Source organism: Chanodichthys erythropterus, chromosome 17 (assembly GCF_024489055.1).
Source record: "Chanodichthys erythropterus isolate Z2021 chromosome 17, ASM2448905v1, whole genome shotgun sequence".
NCBI classification, from domain to species: Eukaryota; Metazoa; Chordata; class Actinopteri; order Cypriniformes; family Xenocyprididae; genus Chanodichthys; species Chanodichthys erythropterus.
Window position 1 is genome coordinate 11,223,548 of NC_090237.1, and position 21,697 is coordinate 11,245,244.

General features: G+C 36.7%; 1 protein-coding gene across 7 annotated transcripts in view; it reads left to right on the forward strand.

Annotated features, from left to right (window-relative positions):
* Positions 1–3,233: 3,233 nt before the first annotated feature.
* Positions 3,234–21,697, forward strand: part of LOC137004454 (calcium-activated chloride channel regulator 4-like) — a 41,100-nt gene continuing 22,636 nt past the window's right edge. For 6 of the 7 annotated variants that reach the window (XM_067364786.1, XM_067364784.1, XM_067364791.1 and 3 more), the window contains exons 1-9: positions 3,234–3,353; positions 14,278–14,458; positions 14,679–14,816; positions 17,976–18,126; positions 18,232–18,337; positions 18,419–18,575; positions 18,688–18,915; positions 19,060–19,284; positions 19,376–19,556. In XM_067364786.1, the coding sequence (XP_067220887.1) occupies positions 14,315–14,458; positions 14,679–14,816; positions 17,976–18,126; positions 18,232–18,337; positions 18,419–18,575; positions 18,688–18,915; positions 19,060–19,284; positions 19,376–19,556 (1,330 nt within the window). In that variant the 5' untranslated portion in view covers positions 3,234–3,353; positions 14,278–14,314. Of the gene's footprint in view, positions 3,354–3,459; positions 3,513–14,277; positions 14,459–14,678; positions 14,817–17,975; positions 18,127–18,231; positions 18,338–18,418; positions 18,576–18,687; positions 18,916–19,059; positions 19,285–19,375; positions 19,557–21,697 lie in introns of all 7 variants that reach the window. The other variant, XM_067364785.1, reaches the window with a different exon arrangement.

The following is a 21,697-nucleotide window of genomic DNA, read 5'->3' on the forward strand; positions in this document are numbered from 1 at the left end:
GGGGGTCTACAAATGGTCACACCTTTAGTACAGTGGGGGGAAGTTTAAATCTTCTGATTGGTCAGTTTGAATGTCTCACATTTGAGTTTCAGTCACATGGTCAAGGAAGGGATAAAAGAAGATTTTAACTGTTGCTCTGGTCTCTTTTCTATGCTCTTCTTCCTTGGATCTCGGGCACTCCCTTGCCCTCTCTCTCTCTCTCTCTCTCTTTATTTCTCTTTCTCTCTCTCAGGTAACTTTTTACATACATGCTGTGTACAATTAATGGTATATGATTTTATCATCTCATACATCTATTTTGTAATTATTTTAAGTGTAGCCATAATCAGATATTGTCATTAAACCCTTTCTATTACAAATGATGTGCTAACTAGTTTTGATTTAGTAACATTAATGTGTTCCCTATTGCAATACAATTTTGTCACACTATAGCAACGCTCTCCCACATATTTTGCTATTATAACTGCGCTTATTTCCGTCGTTGGTATAAGTTGCAGTGGGTGGTAATAGACAAGAAATGTACAGTATTCTAACATCTTATGTTTTGAGTTCCACCCTTACAAAACCATAACTAACACCACTAGATCATCTTTTAACCTTGCTTGCCTGATTGGTTTTAATGCAGTTAAAACTACCTAAACAAAATCTAACATCAAAAAGTCAAGGGTCAAGAGCTCAACTAAAACAAACCCTGACCTCGATGATGGTAACTTAAAAATAGTGATTTTCTCCTTTGGTGATTCTGCTTGTTATCATCAGGTGTCTTCAATAATGCTCAATCATCACTCAATTAAACACTTATTTATCTCATTAGTGCTTCAGTGGGTGGAAAAAAAATGTTTGAAACATTTGTGCTGCTTAATGTCTTTATAACCTGTGATCATTTTTGATGAAGAAAAAAAAAACAGCTTTTATTCAAAATAGAAATCTTTTTCTAACAATATAAATCTTTATCACTTTGTATCAATTTAACACATCCTTGCTAAATAAAAGTATTAATTTCTTTAAAAATTACAGACCCCAAACTTTATAAAATATTTATTTTAAATAAATGCTGTTATTTAACTTTTATTCATCAAAGAATCCTGAAAAAAGTATAAAAAACAAATATTAAGCAGCACAAATGTTTCAAACATTGATCATAAATCATCATATTAGAATGATTTCTGAAGGATCTTGTGACACTGAAGACTGGAGTAATGATGCTGAAAATTCAGCTGGAATAAATTATGTTTGAAAGCATATTCAAATTAAAATGTTTAATTGTTATATATATTTAATCATTAAATTGTAATAATATTTCACAATATTACAGTTTTTTTGTTGTTTTTTTCTGTATTTTTGAACAAATAAATGCAGGCTTGATTAGCATAAGAGACTTATTTCAAAAACATTAAAAATAGTAACATGTCCAAACCTTTGACCGGTACTGTATAATATAATGGTACATGGATTCTCCATTGCTATGCTGATGACACACCGCTTTACTTTTCATTTCAGGCTGATGATCTGACAGTATAGCTGCATGGATCTTGGACTGCCTGGTGGACATCTCGGCATGGATACAAGAACATCACCTGCAACTCAATCTGGCAAAGACAAAACTTTTCGTCTTCCCAGCCACTCTGACGATTCAGCATGATTTCTGTAATTCCTTGTGGTAATCTTTGATGACCAGCTGACGTTCAGAGACCTCATTACAAAGACAATTTGGTCATTTAAGTTTGCACTGCACTATACCAGGAAGATCAGGCCCTTCCTAATGGAGCGTCCAACACAACTTCTCATCCAGGCCCTTGTCATTTCTAGACTGGACTATTGCAACGCTCTTCGAACATGTGCAATCTCTCTAACCCTAACTGGACAGCTGAATCCCTGACAATATTCAAGAAACAACTGAAAACTCTCTTCCATAAACACTTAATGGCATCCTACTGACTCTAAAAAAAACCCCACTATGCTTTAACTATTAAATCCCTCTCTGTTCTAGATTGTACTATTCTGAATAATGTTTGAATCTTTGTATTTTTTAGCACTTCTTGTGTTTATTGCCTCCTTAAGATGAATTGTTCCTTATTTCTAAGTTGCTATGAATAAAAACGTTGGCTAAACAAATGTTTAAATGGTTAATTAATATTTCAAAGTTATGAATGCAATAATTCATTACTAAACAGCAATGATTATTTTTCATATTGACCACTGACAGCTAGTGCATATTTACATTGTTTTTAATATTGTGGTTGTTTTACAGTAAATAACTGTTTTATACCTGCTTTTATGACTTTTAAATAAAAACATCTCAACCAAGTTTTGTGTCCAACTAAATGATTTATTTTGAGTTGGACGAGCATAAATAAAATTATTTTTATAAATGAATCAATTTCATTAAAACTGTATTTAATAAAATTAAGTTGGACCAACTCATTTACATTTCATTGCATGAATTTGTCTTTTTTGAGTTGGGGTCACACATTTATTGGATGGAAAACCATCCAATGAGGTATTTTTTGAGTGTACTACAGCAGAAGGCTGAGCCCTGTTGAGATGAGATTTTTTAAAAACATATTTTGAAAAAAACATTTTTAACTACATTGTTTAGATACAGACAAGAATCAGCATAAATCTCAACAACAGTGACATGCTTCATGCTGTAATGCATGCTGGGAGCCATCATAGTTTACCTCATCCATGGCAGCATGCATTGCAGCATGAAGCATGTCACTGTTGGGATTTATACGCTGATTTGTATTTTGCCAAATATACTTCAAAAAAGTGGACCCCAAAAGGTATCATTTCTCAATGCTTCATTTGCTCACAATGGTGGTCAAAGAATGTAAAACTATTATATTTAGATTAGATTATTTAAACTATTAAGTATTATAGATGGCCTTATGTGATGCACTGTATTTTGTGCCAGTTAAGGCTTAGAAATAACGATAGAAAAAACATAAATTCTCCCCAGAGTACTGTTTATATGAATATAATGTATATTTTCTGGTGGTATACAATGATTGTAGCTATAACATAACTGTGTGATAAACGTTTTGGCTTGAAATGAATGGGGCTATTAAATGTGTGTAGCCTAAATCAATTCTTTTGTCATAATAGGCAGGAGGAGCGATATTCTAAACCACACATTTTGAGGGGACCTATGGGTTTATATATCGCGCCAAGATTCGAACCGCTTCCTGAACAGTCAAGTACAAGTGAGGCTTCGGACGTCATCAATGACGTCATTGGTCTAAATCTATACAAGCCTCGACACGCGCTTCACTGAAAGATTCCGGGATTTCTCGACACACACTCCGAAGCCTCGGCGAAGAACGTAACATCACTATTTGAAAGGTCTTCTGGTATGTGTGCTTTTTTGGGGGGTTACCATTGTGCTGAAGAGTTAGAGCCTGTGATTAGGTTGGCCAATAACCATTTTTACTGCGTTTACTTAATTTATATATTTAGTGGTTGTGCGCTCTTCAACAGTGTTTCCTTGCACAATTCTTTAAACCATGCAGGTATGTTTGTGTTTTATAACTAGTTTAAGAATATGAAACGTTTTAATGCAAGTAGTTAAAAAATATAAGAAATGTTTTACATTATGTCTTTCTTTACATGTGTGTTTGTTTTGCATGAGTAAAATATCTGCATAATAGGCCTATTAAACATGCAGCACCATATCTGATGAAGTGTATTAGGCCTACTGAATACAAAATTACATAATATAGGCTAGCCTACATTATGATATTTTAGTAAATATATTGTAACGTTTCAGTAGCATAGGCTATATGAAAAGCGGCAATTCCCTATTATTCAATATAGCTTGTAATATTAATATATTTGTAATATTTACAAATATATTATCCTGTATAGCCTATATTTTCAGATATAGCCTAATGTTATATCATTTAATAAATTGATCATTCATATAGGCCTATAGGGAAATATATTTTCTTTCTGTAAGCGAGAGTAGGATAAACAACATGATTTTTGATGTCGTACGAGCTCGCAGGCGATAGACCTTTTTCACAAGAATCGGAAATCACGTGACGCCGGGTAAAGTTAGTTTCGCTATGCGTCTACGGCTATTCGATTGATATGCTCTTTTCTCAAGTAGCGCTTCTTACCTTTTCTATTTTGTGTTTTTCCCAAGTTGCTGTTGTACAGTCTACAAATAAATTAATTTCTACTTGTTTGTGGTTATACAGCCACTCAGTCAGACCGTTGCTCGAATTCACCGGCAGATGGATTTATATCACCAGCTGTCATAAAGTAAAGGCTACGCAGCTACTCATTCAGTAATTCCCCCGATCGTATCACGTACGACAAACATTATTTATATAATTTATTCATTAAAAAAATTAACTCCCAATACTTCAATGGGGAATATAAAGTCGTGAGATACATATATTGTAGTGAGTTTAATACGTTTTAAAAAATATATGGCATGTAATCTCATATGGCATTACATCCCACATTCAAGTATGTTATAACTAATCTTGATCGATTAAACTGATTAAACTAAGAAGACATAATTTATTTCCAACACTACACTGTTACACAACTATCAGTATTTGCAATAATGTTGCAACAGCTCAATAATACTGTGCATAGGCTAATACACACTTTAAGATGATGATGTTTATATCCAGAAATATCCACGGTGCGAGCGGTCCTGTTTCAAGAATCAGAGGATCAGGCTTGCTTGATAAGGGAGCTGCCAGATGATTTCCCCAGCACGTCATGAAAAACTATACACCCCAATGTGCATACTATCCACCCTAAATAGTACTGAATATTACTAATGTCAAATAGACTACTATTTAGGATGGATAGTATGCACTTTGAGACTCAGGCACTGTCTTTACAGCACATGGAGCACGATAACCCACACAGCGAAAGTCCAGGGGTCAGAAAGTAAAAGTCTTGCCATATTTTTATTCCACCCACTTAAGCGCTGTTAAAGTTAATGAGATAAATAAGTGACCATTATTAAAGACACCTGATGATAACAAGCAGAATCACCAAAGGAGAAAAATCACAATTTTTTAAGTTACCATATCGAGGTCAGGGTTTGTTATAGTTGAGCTCTTGACCCTTGACTTTTTAATGTTAGAATTTGTTTGGGCTGCTGTAACTGAGTTATAACAGACAGACAAACAAAGAGAAGAAAAAAAAAGATTAGGTGCTGTTGGTTATGTTTTCACATTGTCTGATCTGAATCACTGAACTCATTTAAAGCCCAGTTTTAGTTAGATTTACATTATTGATTACAGCAGCATTGTGTTTTTACGGCAGAAGATCCAGCTTTTTCAAAATAATCCAAAAGTTGCTCTAAAAAAATTTATTCTCTTGACACACAGATCAAGAATCAGCATATGAATTTCAACAGTGGTGAGAATAATAAAGCATGTTGCAATGCATTCTGGGTGCCACCAATCAAAAGTCATCCACGGCTCCCATCATGCATTGCTGCATGAATATATTATGAGCTGAATTGTCTTAGTAATTTTCTTTATTCTCACTATTTTATTTTTTGCTGTTTTTATGTGACTTAGTAGCTTGTTTTCTAATGTTTAGAGTTGATCTGTTGATCAGAATATGTTGCTTGTCACCGTCATTGAGATTCACTGGCTGATACTTGATATCTGTGTGTGCCTAAAAGAAAGTTTTTTTTTTTTTTTTAATCAGAACAACTTTTAAGAAATCCTTCAGATTATATTGATAAAGCTGATCTTCTGTAGAACCACAGTGCTGCTGTAATCAATAATGTAAATCTAACCATTAGATCAAGCTTTAAATGAGTTTGGTGATTCAGATCAAACAATGATTACGTGAAAACACAACCAACATCACCTGATTATCTTTTCTCTTTGCTTGTCTGGCTGTTATAACTCAGCTACAGCAGCCCAAACAAATTCTAATATTAAACAGTCAAGGGTCAAGAGCTCAACTAAAACAAACCCTGATCTCTGTGATGGTGTCTTAAAAATTGTGATTTTTCTCCTTTGGTGATTCTGCTTGTTATCATCAGGTGTCTTCAATAATGCTCAATCATCACTCAATTAAACTTTAAAAGTACTTCAGTGGGTGGAAAAAACATATGGCAAGATTTTTACTTTCTGATCCCCAGACTTTCCACCTCTGTCGCGAACAGACCCGTATCGGCGTCCACTTGCGCGCAGTGACAGATCTGCAACGAAGGCAGATCGCGGACCTCGCCTTGGCTTCGCACTGCATCCGCTCCGCATCCGAGATTAAAACCTTACCTCCACCGCGGGTCCGTTTGGGACATGCAAATTGATACAACCATTACAGTAAAGGCACTTCAGCGGATCCGACATGGATCTGCTCAGGATCGCTGACTGACAGTACAGTTTATGGCATCGCCTGGAGGTGGACTTGATCCTCTGGGTGGCGCCAAAACAAATGTGATAGTCACGCGGGCTTGGTGACTTGAATGCGGATCCGCCTATGAGTCCCCTGCTGTGTGGGAATGCACATCCAAACAGACACGGAGAATGTAACCAGTTTAACCGCCATCACTTTGAATTATTTATTAAATTTAGCTCTTAATAAGAGCTCTGTAGTCTCACCAATAATTCACCAAAAACATTTTCATGATATTTAATTCGTAAAACGACTTTTATTCCCGAGCTGGTTCTGATCGAGGCTATGTATCACTGTAATCGGAAAAACTTTTACCCGGCGTGGATCATTTCGGAAGCCAAAAACCCGGAAGTGTGATCATTTTTTAAGCATGTTTGAAAAACTCGGCCCGATTTTGACCAGTGCATAGGCTGTCCCGTATTGCTAAATCATACAACCACGAATCTCAAGAATCGCCTGTGATGGGGGGCTATCTGGATGTGAAAGTATGCATCTTTCAGGTCCAGCGAGCAGAACCAGTCCCCGGGGCAAACCTGCGCGAGGATCTGCTTCAGCGTTAGCATCTTGAACTTCCGTCTCATGAGGGAGAGGTTCAAGAGCCTGAGATCTAAGATGGGTCTGAGACCGCCATCTTTTTTGGGAACTAGAAAATAACGGCTGTAGAACCCCGAATTGCTCTCTGAGGGGGAAACTATTTCTATAGCTCCTTTCCTCAGAAGAGACGTGACTTCGGCTCGGAGGACATGAACGTCGTCCTTGTTGACTGAAGTCTGAAGCACCCCGCTGAAGCGCGGGGGCCTTCGGTCGAACTGAAGCGAGTAGCCTCGACTTATGGTTCCCAGAACCCAGCTTGACACTCCGGGGATGGCCCGCCAGGCCTCGGCCCGCGTGACAAGGGGTTGAATGGTATCGGGTGACGGGCCGCCAATCGGGGGCCCGTGCACCGGAGAGAGTGGAAGAGGAACTTCGCTCTTTCTTAGAGAAGGTAGAATATTCATAGTGTTCGCCATAAGAATAGCGTTTTGCATGGACACAGCTTACCCAGTTAGCACAACACTGAACATATCTCCCACGTCCGGAGCTGAACGAGGCGGAGGGGGGGTGGAACGAAAGAGCTTTTGGGGTGGTCCGGCCGTGGCGAGACTTTGCCCAATCCTCTTCCTTCCTGAAACATCAGGAGGGCTTAGGAGGTGTCGGGTCCAGCGTAATCTTAGGCGGGGGTCCCTGACGTTGCCTCGGGAAGGAGGCAACGTCAGTTTTAAGTTTTTAGAAGTTTGATATACATGTGTTGTTAATGGGCTGTTCGTGTTCATACAGTAATTAAATGACCCAATATTAATTTAGTGCATTCCCAGTGTCCGTAGCTGTATCCCTTCTTGACCTTATACCCTAAAATTGGTGTCTTCTGAGTTAAAAAAATGCTTCAGAGAATTATTTTAAGCTTGCAGTTAAGACAATTTGATGCATTCCACATAGGCCTACACAAAAATCAATTGGCCTAAGATTCATTCTATTTGCCCTATATAAAAATATCATTAATTTATTTGCGATAACCCGGGAGCCTGTTCTCTTCTTGGACGAGTACAGTTTAAATCCATGGGAACAGACTGTGAAATGTGGGCACGGTTTACAAATTTGTGGGTATATGCGGATTGAAAAACCAATATGGTTTACAAATCTAAGCGCACAGATTGGATATTCCAGGGTACGTTTAATTTTGCACTAAGTGAAATAGCAATAGATTCTATTTATACTAAGTGAAAATAGCATCATTTCTTATATGCTACTTATACTAAGTGAAAAAAGCTAAATATTCTATTTGCCCTATAAAAAAGTATTGTCTTTGCAATAAGTGCACATATTAGTTAGATGCTATATTTCCAGGCTACCTATAAATAGTGTCAGATAATATTTGTACATTAGTGTTGTTGTACATTAAACGGTATACAATAATAATGGACAGGGACATGCAGAAAGTTCCTCAGGGGCAGGGGCTCAAATGTAAAAAAGGGGCAATGTAAAACAAACAAACAAAAAAACATAATGTTATATTTTTGCAAGAAACAGTTATGCTGCTTAATATTTTTTTATAACCTGTGATACTTTTTTCCCAAGATTCTTTGATGAATAAAACTTTAGAAAAGAACAGCATAAATTATAGGAATAAATTATATTTAAAAGTATATTAAAATAGAAAACCATCATTGTAAATTGTAATCAACTTTCACTATATTGCTGTTTTTTATCAAATAAATGCAGGATGAGTTTAAGAGACTTTTTTCATAATGCTGCATAATTATCAAAAATAGTAACATAATGTCCTTTCTTTTCATGTCACCATTTCACCAGCCTACACAAAAGGCAGATTCGAACCTCTGTCAATTTGCGTCAAAACTATTTTTTAACGCACCTTACCTACACTTTTATTCATTCTCAGGATGTCAGTTGTTGATATCAAGAACTGAATTGTTGATATCAGGAATTACATTTCCACTAGTAAAAACTTAATTTTTACTAGTAAGAACTGCATTTCTGATATGTGAAATTGGAATTTCAACTAGTAAGAAATCAATTCTTGATATCAACAATTGAATTTGAATGGCAGCCTATGGTGACATTTCACTAGTGAAAATACAATTACAGATATCAAGAATTCTAGTGTCACGATCACAGTCTGTTCCTGTTCACCCCGGACTCCATTTCCCATAATCCTCCCTGTCAAGCACATGCACTCACTCCACCTATCACCTGTTGCCACATACAGTCATGCACACTCCACACTAATCACCACACCCAGTTGATACGCATTACCTGGACTATAAAGGACTCACACACACCACCTCACTGCGAAGTCTTGATTACACTGTGTGTCATTTCCGAGCATTACTATTCCTGTCTGCCTGTCTGTTACCGTTACTGCCTGTTCCTGTTTCTTGACCCGTTGCTGCCTGTCCTGACCCTTGCCTGTTATACTGTTCTGTGAATGATATCCGCCTGTCCTGACCATTGCCTGTTTCCTGATTACGATTCTGCCTGTCCCTTGCTGTTATCGTCTGCTCCTGATTGACCCTGCCTGTACGACATTCTTAATAAAGCTTGCATTTGGATCTTACCATGACTCCCGCTTCGTTACATCTAGTTTTTACTAGTGGAAATTCAAATGTTGATCAAGAATTAATATTGTTACTAGTGGAAATGTAATTCCTATTATCAAGAACTGAATTGTTGATATCAATAATTCATATCCTGAGAATGAATAAAAGTCAAAACAGCTTGTCATAGTTACGTCAATGAGATGAAAGTAGTCTGCGGCCACACCCCCGTGCTAATGGTACAGCCCACGGCGCAAATTACAAGACAAAAAAAGTAGAAGATCGGTTAGATTTCATTTATTCAAATGACTGTTTCTAAAGTCATAATTTAGCAAAAGCAAAATTAAAAAGAGGGGGAAATGGCAAATATCCACTGATGATGTTGGCCTAACCGAAAAACAAGAAAAATTAACGCCTGGGTCCGTGTAACGCTTTACAATTCAATTTTCAGACTATACAATTCAAATGCATAAATGAAAAATTGAAACCAGATGTTCATTTTTCTTGTTTTTCGGTTACATCATCAATGGATATTTGCCATTTTTTCCCCCTTTTTTCAATTTTATTTTTGCTAAATTATGACTTTAGAAACAACCATTTGAATAAATAAAATCTAACCGATTTTCTATTTTTCCATTTTTTGTCTTGTAATTTGCGCCGTGGGCTGTACTGCATGGGGGTGTGGCTGCCGACTACTGTCATCTCATTGATGTAACTACTTTATTTACTGCATGTATGTTGAGGAGTAGTTTAAAAGAATGAACACAGAGGATGACCTTTTTCACCCAAAGTGCTATCATTTTTATTATTAATTTTTAACTGTGCTAAATATAAGGCAGTCTCGGACTGGCCATCGCGAGCAGCTGGGAAAAGTGAAATCCCGGTGACTTGGCAGTGGGATAGGCAGCAGACGCAGGGTAGATCGAGCAGCAGCGCGTGCCAAGATCCTTTACGTCAATATGAAAGATAAAAAGACTTTTTATAAGTAAAAAAAGACAAAATCAATGTGTAATTTACAGTCAAAATCTGTAAACTGATGTTCCCACAATTCCCTGTGTGACACTCCACATTTGAAAGTATTTTGTTTAAATAATCATGTTTGTTAATAGTTTTTGTTATCAGCCATGTACATTAGGGTTTTATGTTACATCTTCTGTTGTTTAATGAATGTTTATTGCATTATAGAAGTGTTGTGGGTTACCATGATGGTGTTTGCGTGAATGACTCTGTACACCTTCTTTATAATAGTAAATACTTCAGCTAGTGGATAAGCTACTTGTGATTAACTCTGATTCTTTCTCTTTTAACACCTGTGTTATTATGGTTGTTGTCAGTATATGTTAAAGGTACAAAACAGATTTTAGTAGTAGTGCGCATTGTTGAATTTATTGGTTTACATTCAAATTTTCTTCAATTACAGTTTGTTCTGTAAATGTGTTTACAGTTTTTCTGTATTTTTTACAAAATTATTCTGGCAACCACAGCTGCCAAAATTATTTTGTAAAAACTACAGATTTTTTTTTACAGTGTTGATATCAACAATTGAATTTGAATGGCAGCCTATGGTGACATTTCACTAGTGAAAATACAATTAAAGATATCAAGAATTCTACTTTTACTAGTGGAAATTCAAATGTTGATCAAGAATTAACATTGTTACTAGTGGAAATGCAATTCCTGATATCAACAACTGAATTGTTGATATCAAGAATTCATATCCTGAGATGTGAATAAAAGTCAAAACGGCTTGCCATACACCTCATTAAGAAGATTTAGGGTGACCAGACGTCCCAAAATCTAAACTGTTGTCCCGAATCCCGAATCTGGCCCTAATTGTCCCGAAAATTATACTAAAACAAAATCTTGAGTTGTTAGTTATTGTCTGATATACATTAAAAACTGTCTGCGGAGGTTGAGTCATCCTGCAAACAGCCCCTGCCGACTGCTCATTGGCTGCAGCATGTTTTTTCTAAGTTCTAAAAAAAACCGTAGGCGCGAATTTAGATATGCCTTGATGAAGAGAGCGCAAGTTGCTGCAGCCACGAGGAGGACAGTGATGCACGCGTAAAGGAGTGATTGATTGCTCGCGGCACTGTGTACAAAGAAAATACTTCACCACTTATTTAATTATTTCGTTATTTTCGTTTAAGCTTATTAGCGTTAGGCTATACAGAAAGGTTTTTCTTTTCACAATGACATTTAAGTTCATGATTCTAATGTTGTTTTTTTGTGACAGACTAATGACAGACTGTTGATCTTTGAATAAAAATATGTTTGGTTCAGGTTTGAAATTCATTATCTTTTATTATAGGCTACGCAGCCTAATATCATAGAAGCCTGTCACCTCAGACCGCAGACACCCCCGCACAACACTCCTTTTGCCTGAATTACTGCAGCAATGCGGCCTGGCATGGAGTTGATCAGTCTGTGGCACTGCTCAGGTGTTATGAGCAGAGGTGGAAAGTCCAGGGGTCAGAAAGTAAAAGTCCTGCCATATTTTTATTCCACCCACTGAAGCAGTGTTAAAGTTAATGAGAAAATTATTTGAGTGATGATTGATTGTTATTGAAGACACCTGATGATAACAAGCAGAATCAGTGAAGGAGAAAATCTCAAATTTTAAGAAACCATCACAGAGATCAGGGTTTGCTTTAGTTGGGCTCTTGACCCTTGACTTTTTAATATTATTTTGTTTGGGCAGTTTTAACTGTGTTATAGCAAACCAGACAAGCACAAAGGCAAAAGATGATTAGGTGGTGTTGGTTATGTTTTCAAATAATCATTATTTGATCTGAATCACTGAATTCATTTAGAACCCAATCTCTGAGTTAGATTTACATTATTGATTACAGCAGCACAGTGATTCTACAGAAGATCAACTTTATCAATAAAAAACATTTCTTTAAAAGTTGCACTGATCCAAAAAAAAAAAGGCACACACAGACATCAAGAATCAGCCTTTGAATCTCAATGATGGTGACAAGCAACATATTCTGATCCTCTGCTGTAGAATCACAGTGCTGCTGTAAAAAATAATGTAAATCTAACTCAGAAATTAGGCTCTCAATGAGTTCTGTGATTCAGGTCAAATAATGATTATGTGAAAACAGAACTAACACCACCTTATCATCCAAGAGCCCTTTTAAAGCAAACCCCAATCTCTGTGATCGTGTCTTAAAAATTGTGATTTTCTCCTTTGGAGATTCTGCTTGTTAACATCAGGTATCTTCAATAATGGTCAATCATCACTTAATTAAACACTTATTCACCTCATTAACTTTTACACGGCTTCGGTGGATGGAATAAAAATATGGCAGGACTTTTACTTTCTGACCCCTGGACTTTCCACCTCTGCATATTGCATCTTCATCTTCACAATACCCCATAGATTTTCTATGGGGTTAAGGTCAGGCGACTTTGCTAGCCAGTTAAGAACAGCGATACCATGGTCCTTAAACCAGGTACTGGTAGCTTTGGCACTGTGTGCAGGTGCCAAGTCCTGTTGGAAAATGAAATCTGCATCTCCATAAAGTTGGTCAGCAGCAAGAAGCATGAAGTGCTCTAAAACTTCCTGGTATACGGCTGCGTTGACCTTGGACCTCAGAAAACACAGTGGCCCAACACCAGTGTTGAATAGACAGATGACATGGCACCCCAAACCATCACTGACTGTGGAAACTTTACACTGGACCTCAAGCAACGTGGATTGTGTGCCTCTCCTCTCTTCCTCCAGACTCTGGGACCCTGATTTCCAAAGGAAATGCAAAATTTACTTTCATCAGAGAACATAACTTTGGACCACTCAGCAGCAGTCCAGTCCTTTTTGTCTTTAGTCCAGGCGAGACGCTTCTGACGCTGTCTGTTGTTCAAGAGTGGCTTGACACAAGGAATGCGACAGCTGAAACCCATGTCTAGCATACATCTGTGCGTAGTGGTTCTTGAAGCACTGACTCCAGCTTCAGTCCACTCTTTGTGAATCTCCCCCACATTTTTGAATGGGTTTTGTTTCACAATCCTCTCATGGGTGCGGTTATCCCTATTGCTTGTACACTTTTTTCTACCACATCTTTTCCTTCCCTTCGTCTCTCAATTAATATGCTTGGACAAAGAGATCTGTGAACAGCCAGCCTCTTTTGCAATGACCTTTTGTGTCTTGCCCTCCTTGTAAGGTGTCAATGGTTGTCTTTTGGACAACCGTCAAGTCAGCAGTCTTCCCCATGATTGTTTAGCCTACAGAACTAGACTGAGAGACCATTTAAAGTCCTTTGCAGGTGTTTTGAGTTAATTAGCTGATTAGAGTGTGGCACCAGGTGTCTTCAATATTGAACCTTTTCACAATATTCTGATTTTCTGAGATACTGAATTTGGGATTTTCCTTAGTTGTCAGTTAGGGTTTAGGTACTGGGTGTCCTTTTGGGGTCATGACTTCTGTCTGCTGGTCTCAAGCATTGTGCCAGTTGTCCACCAGTACAAAGGACCTGCACAGAACACTTAGCGCACATACACAGATACACATGATTCACAGCTTCTTCAAGGTTGAAGTTGATCTGAGCTCTGCTCTGAGCAGGAAACTTTCCCAAAACATACTGATAACAATATTCAAAATTATTTTCTAGTGTTTGAAAAGGAAAATAAATGCTTTAATATACGTTGAAGAAGTCATTCAAATAATTTAACAGAAAGATAAATGTTGATTAATAACTTAAAACACATGTATTGAAGCAGCAGTGGATTCCAGAATCCACCCCTTCACCTCTCTGATCAGACCCCTCAAGATCATTTTTGAAATTGTTCTAAACAGGGTTTCGGGAATTTCTGTTGATCTAAACTCTACAGCTATGGACTCAAGAACAGTGATGGTCTTATGGATGTTGCTGTCTTCCTCCACTGGAATCAAACTAGATGGAAATGGTTATGTTGATGTTACCATTGCAATCAGTTCAAGAGTACCACAGGATAACACACTCATTGATAAAATCAAGGTAAAAATATACTTTTTTGTCTATTTAACAAAATGTGCATGAATGGTTTTAGTGAATTTTGTGAAAGATAATACTTTGTTGCAGTTTTCAAGAAAATCTTAAAAAATATATATATAAATCAAGTTTAATTGATAGTATCTGTGAATTAATAAATTAAAGTATAATTATTTTTATAAATACTATACCACACATTTTGAGTTTTTTTTCTTCCTTCTGACAGGACATGGTCACTAAAGGGTCGATTCATCTTCATCAAGCATTGGATAAAAAGGTTTTTTTCAAAGAAGCCACGATACTCGTTCCACCCCACTGGAATAGTAAGGAATTTACCAAAGCAAGAACAGAGTCCTATGAAAAGGTACAGATAATTATGCCATTGTATCTTATGTGTCAAATATTACCCAGATAACAAACAATGATCAAATTTTCGAACAATGACCCACAATTAATGTTGAAAATTGTTGAAATTTCAACTAGAAATCAATGGTAATGGCATTGATGTTGGTTCAACATCATGCTTGCACTCTCAGAAAATGAAACACAACTACAACCCAGATAGCAACACTGTGTCGGCCCAGATCCGGCCCACATCTGGCACATGCGGAATGATGATCTGGCCCACATGTGGCAGGAATGATGGCACTTGGGCGGACCGCTCCTGTTTGCCAGATCTGGACCACAAGCAGGCCACAAAAATGCCAAATGTCAGCCAAGAGCAAAGAACTGGACCTTATTTGATCCACAAAATCTTATGTATTATTTATAGAGTCATTTCAACATTAACAATCCTGTTATCAAGCAGAATCACTGAAGGAAAGAAGAAAAAAAGACATGAACAGAAACACAAGAACTACAACTGACTTCAGTCACAGCCTTAGAGGAAATCAACTGAAGATAAAAGACATTAAATCACTGAAGATCTGATTAAACAACTCCACAAACAGCATTACCAGCTTCACTTATTACTAACCAGACTGACTTTATTTCTGTCACACGTCTACAGAAGATCTTACTGAGAATTAACAGTTCAATTTAACTCTCATGTTTGTTACATTTAAGGTTACCATGATGGTGATTGATGTTTCCATTAGTTGGGCTCTTAACTTTATGCATATATTACCGTCTTTTCTGACTGTTGTGATGGTGTGTTTATCAAACACATTAGCAGCTGCAGCAACAGAAATTGAAATGAAATCAGGTGTTAGCTGTTGATGATTTTACTATCATTGTGAAATAGTCTGAATCGATGATGTTGTTTAGATGAAAAAAAAAAAAAATTACAAACACTGTTTCTGTGGCTTGAGCTGTATTGCAGAAATTTTTGTTTTTATTATTTATTTAAAAAGGCATTTTCAGATGACACACTAAGACATCAAGAATCAGCACATGATTCTCAACTATGGTGACAATCAAAAGCATCGTGTAAGCCGCAATGCATGCTGGGTACTGTAGTATAAAACTCCCAGAATGCATCAGAGCATTATGCCGCTGATCTGATTGTCTAAATATTTTGTTTATTGTCACCATCGTTGAGACACATATGCTGATTACTGATATCTGTGTTTGTCTAAGTAGTTTCTCTTTTAACTGATTTCTGCAATATATCTGAATCTCTTTTTGCAGTAATATTTGTATTCAATTATTATGACTTAAGCGAAATAGGCTATTTCATGATTACAAAATCATCAAAAGTTAATAATGATTATATGATCATACTTCAGTTTACTTTGCTACCACTAATGTGTTTGACAGAAACACTACCACAGCAGCCAGAGAAGATGAATATATATAGGTAAAAAGTTAAGAGCCCAACTAATGGAAACATCAATCACCATCATGGTAACCTTAAATGAAACAAACATGAGAGTTAAACTTCTGTTAATTCTCAATAAGAGCTTCTGTAGACGTGTGACAGAAATAAAATCAGTCTGGTTAGTAATAAGTGAAGCTGGTAATGCTGTTTGTGGAGTTGTTCAATCAGATGTTCAGAGATTTAATATCTTTTATCTTCAGTTGATTTCATCGAAGGCTGTGGCTGAAGTCAGTTGTAGTTCTTGTGTTTCTGCTCATCTCTTTTTTTCTGTTTCCCTCTTTTCTTCACTGATTCTGCTTGATAACAGGATTTTTAATGCTGAGATGACTCTATAAATGATATTTAAATTTTTTGTGGATCAGATAAGGTCCAGTTCTTTGCTCTTGGCTGACATTTGGCATTTCTATGGCCTGCTTGTGGTCCAGATCTGGCAAACAGGAGCGGTCCGCCCAAGTGCCACCATTCCTGCCACATGTGGCCCAGATCATCATTCCGCATGTGCCAGATGTGGGCCGGATCTGGGCCGACACAGTGTTGCTATCTGGGAACTGACTTAAAACCACACAGCCTGTAATCAACTGAAGATAAAATAAGACATTGAATCTCTCAAGATCTCAGCAGAAGTTCTTTTTGAGAATTAACAGAGGTTTAGATGTTGATGTTTTATTGAAAATGTTTGGTCACCATTTTGGTGGTCAGTGTTTCCTTTAGTTGGGCAGTTTGACTCTTGGCTTTTCATGTGAGTCTGTGGTCTTTGTAACAGTGTTTATTAAAATTATAATTTGTTGCAAAGACACCATAAGCAAAGGTTATTGAGTGATATAGTTTACATCATCAGCAGCAAAAACAATTTCTAATTGTACTCCTGACCAAAAGTGTGCATTTGTTTTTAATAAGTTATATTCACCAATGATATTTTATTTCTGCAGATCAGACATTCTGAATTGTTACATTTAAAGTGCATAAAACCTTTAGACACACAGACATCAAGAATCAGCATATGAATCTCAACAATGGTGACATGCTTCATGCCGCAATGCATGCCGGGAGTCATGAGTTGTATACTTTGATGGCTCCCAGCATGCATTGCGCCATGAAGGATGTCACCATTGTTGAGATTCATATGTTGATTCTTGATGTCTGTGTGTGTCAAAAGTTTGTTTCCTCTAATGTATTTTTTAAAAAATGATCTGTGGCAAGAAAATATTATTGGTGACCATAATATTTTAATAACAAATATTAACCACTTTTGGTCAGGAACAAGATTAAAAAACTACTCTGTTTTATGAGGCAGAAAACTATATTATTGGATCATTTTGTTTCTGTTTTTCTTTGCAACAAATTATGTGCTTTGGTAAACACTGTTACAAAGACCACAAACTCTCACAAAAAACTGCACAACTAAAGGAAACACTGACCACCAAAATGGTGACCAACATTTTCAATAACATCAACATAGTTGTTTAATTTTCTGCGAGTGCAAGCATGATGTTGAAGCAACATCAATGCCATTTCCATAGATTTTTTGTTGAAACTTCAACATTTATTCAACATTATTAGCGGGTGCAAAAGTGATATTGATTCAATGCGGTTAACGTTGACACATTAACATTGATTTAACATTGTTTTGATCATTGTTTGCTATCTGGGTACTGTTTACTCATTTCATTAACATACTGCTAACAATTTCAATGTGAAATGCAGGCAAACATAAGAATTGATAATGCTAATCCAGCATATGGTGATGAACCCTACACTCTTCAATATGGTGAATGTGGAGCTGAGGCTCTGTTCATTCATTTCACCCCAGACTTCCTCAGAGACGATACACTCACTAAGACTTATGGGTCAAGAGGTGAATGTCATTTGTTATCCTTCAACATTTATCCAGGTTAATCTAGTAATCTGTTTCATTAACTGTTTTATTAACAAGAATGTTTGTTTGCTTGTTTGTTTGCAGGAAAGGTCTTGGTTCATGAATGGGCTCATCTGAGATGGGGCGTGTATGATGAATACAGTGAAACAAATCCATTCTACCAATCTAATGGCCGTATTGAAGCTACAAGGTCATAAAACTTAATAAAAAAGAATATTTTTTAAAAGTCATTGTAAATTATCTCAACCATTGATTTCCTGCTTATCTTTAGGTGTAGCAAAAACATTAAAGGTCAGTTTTATGATGAATCACTTCAACCGTGCCACATTGATCCACAAACTTTACTACCGACTAAAGGGTGCAAGTTTTTTCCTAACAAATATCAAAACACAGACAGCTCTATAATGTTCTTTCCAAGCCTGGATTCTGTAAGTACAGATTTTACATGTCCCCACACATGCAAAATGTATCTTTGACCATTTGCAGTGCATTTCATGCAAGATACAGAATAAAGTAATTATTCTAAATATTTGGTTTCAGGTGAGCACTTTTTGTCGTGAAAACGAGCACAATTATGAAGCCCAAAACTTGCAAAACAAAAAATGTGGCAAAGCAACACGGACTGTGATATTTGAGGATTCTGTTGATAAAGACGCACTTCGTTCTCTGAAGCCACTGCTGTCCTCTCCACCAGCGCCAACTTTCAAAGTTGTGCAGCGAAAGCATCGGGTTGTTTGTCTCGTCCTCGATGTCTCAGGAAGCATGACAGTATGCCATAACATTAACTTTACTTGAAATCAAAGATGCTTACAATTATTATAACCTTCAATGCTCTGATATGATCTTAATTATTTTAAATGAGTATAAACCTGATATTACATGCACTTTTTTTTTATTGCACCCATTTTCTAGGGCTCCAGAATCCTCCGACAGCAGCAGGCTGCCACACATTTCCTGCAGACCATCATTGAGGATCAAGCCAGTGTTGGAATTGTAACCTTTAGTTCTGATGCTTTAACTCTGAGCCCCTTGACAACTATTGACAGTGAATCCACACGAGAGAAACTCATCAAATTGTTGCCAAAAGTAGCAGATGGAGGGACATACATTTGTAAAGGCCTCAATCTTGGCTTACAGGTGCAATATTGATCATGTTTATGATGTGTTAAGTATATAGCCTACAGTTTGTTTTATACCAATGATCTGTATTTGTCTTCAAAACTTAAAGGTACTCGAAAAGGACAATGGGGATGTGATAGGGGATGAAATCATTTTTCTGACAGATGGTGAAGCATCGGATGACATTAATACTTGTGTCACAGCTGCAATTGAATGTGGAGCCATTATACACACAATAGCTTTGGGTGATAAAGCAGATAAAGCACTGAGGGAAATGGCTGACAAAACTGGTAAGTACCATCATCACGTAATGATGTACAACGTTACAGAAAAAGTTAATTAAAACAAAATAAAATAAAACAAAAAAAAATAAAAAATTAAAAACGTATGAGTCTACTTACTTCCCACACAGAAGGTGATATTCTCAGGACCTTGCGCAACATTCCCTAAAAGTTCTCTAAAGGTGACAAAAATTCAGAACCTTTACAGAACACTTAGGACGTTCCTAAAACGTCCTCTTTTGGTAATGAAAGTGCTGCAGTTCAAGGTTCCTTATGTGACTTTAAGGGGATGTTCCATTTTTGTTATTTTATGGTCAAAAAAGAACGTTACAAATAGGACATTTGGGACAGTAACAGAACGTTCCCACATGGTCCTCTGTTGGTCATTTAATAACATTCCCGATATGACTTTAGGGGGACATTCTATTTTGGTTATTTTATGGTTATTTAACGTTAGAGAGAAGACATTTGGGAAGTTAACAGAACGTCCTATAGTAACAGTCCCCTAAACATTCAAAGAACTTCCTGAATGTTCCCTGAAGGTCCACTAAATAACATTCCCCAACCCATAAAATAACTTTAATGAATTAAAATCTTTTCTGTGACTTTAGTAGCTTGTTTTGTGATGCTCAAAGTTAATGTTTATCTGAAAAATTTGTCACCATTGCTGAGGTTCATACACAGAATCTTGATGTCTGCGTGAGTCCGCATGATACTGCCTGAATACTTTCTACATGATAATGTTCAAATTACCAAAGCAGGACAGGATTTTATACATCATCATAGCAATACAACATGTGTGAAAGGAAGCATAATAAGATGAATCAATAAGCAACCAAGCATAAGTATTTTTTTCCTCACAGTTTCATTTTAAAATCACACTGTGACTATAATTGGAGAAATATTTAGTTTCAACATGATGGGGCGGTTTCCCGGACAGGGTTTAAATTAAAGGGGTCATGAACTGTGTTGGTTTATTGTTTTATAATGTTTCCTAGGGTGCACTTATAATGTTAGTATGCTTTTTATATCCAAAATAGTCATAATTTATAAATAAAAGGCATTTTTCCTACCCTGATTTCAGCCTCTGGTTTGAAAGCTCTGTTTTAAGGGGCATGTCTGCTGTGAGACTTCAGTGTAAACACCCACTGCTGTGATTGGCTGACATCTTTGCATATGAAATAGCCAAGTATTACTCTCTCTTTTAGGGCGTTTTTACTATTACAGCTCTGGTTAACTAATCGTGAAAAGTGTTGCATTACATTTAGATCTATGTAGTGATGGGAAGTTCGGATCATTTTACTGACTCTGACTTTTGAGTCTCGTTCAACAAAATGAACGAATCTTTTTTCGAGTCATTTCGTTCATTTCGTTCATTTTAGCAAAATGTAATTAAAATGTTACGTGTTACTTCCCCAACACATTTACTACTTATGCAAACTACTTATGCAAACAAAGAGAATTGATTAGTTCATTTCATGAAAGGAAGGACTAAAAAACCCGAAAGACTCATAAAAAGAACTAATCAATTCTCTTTCCGGCTCAGAATGCATTGGTTTAGCGTATGGGTCTGTCACGTGATTAAGGAACGACTCAAAAACCCGAAAGACTCATGAAATGAACTAATCAATTGAATCATCAGGTGCACTACTACTAGCAGTACAGAACCTATAGAATATTGCGCATGAGCGACTAAACGAATCACCAACCCACTTTTTTTCCTCATACCTCCGAATAAAGTAGCTAATTATTAGTGCATTTCAGCTTTGTTTACAGCGGTAACCAAGGAAACGCTGTATCACTGCTGCTCCATAAGCGCCACCTGCTGTTAGAGAGTGAATTTACGTCCCATTCAGCCTGCTGTTTTTGTTTCATGCTTTTTTTGTGTGTGTAGCATTTAGAATTTCACAAAGATAAAGTCAGACTGTTCTGTTTTTGCTTTAAATCTTGAAATTAAATCTAATTCAAATAAAAAACAACTGCTCATGCAACGTGCGTAGCATCTTTGTTTGGATTGTGATTAAAAAGCAATGGTTCCCTCTAATTTGAAATGGCTATGTATTTTTATTATAATAATATTACTAATAAATATCTGCAACCAGTATCAGAATCGGCCAATTTGCTTGTAAAAAAATAAATAAATAAATCAG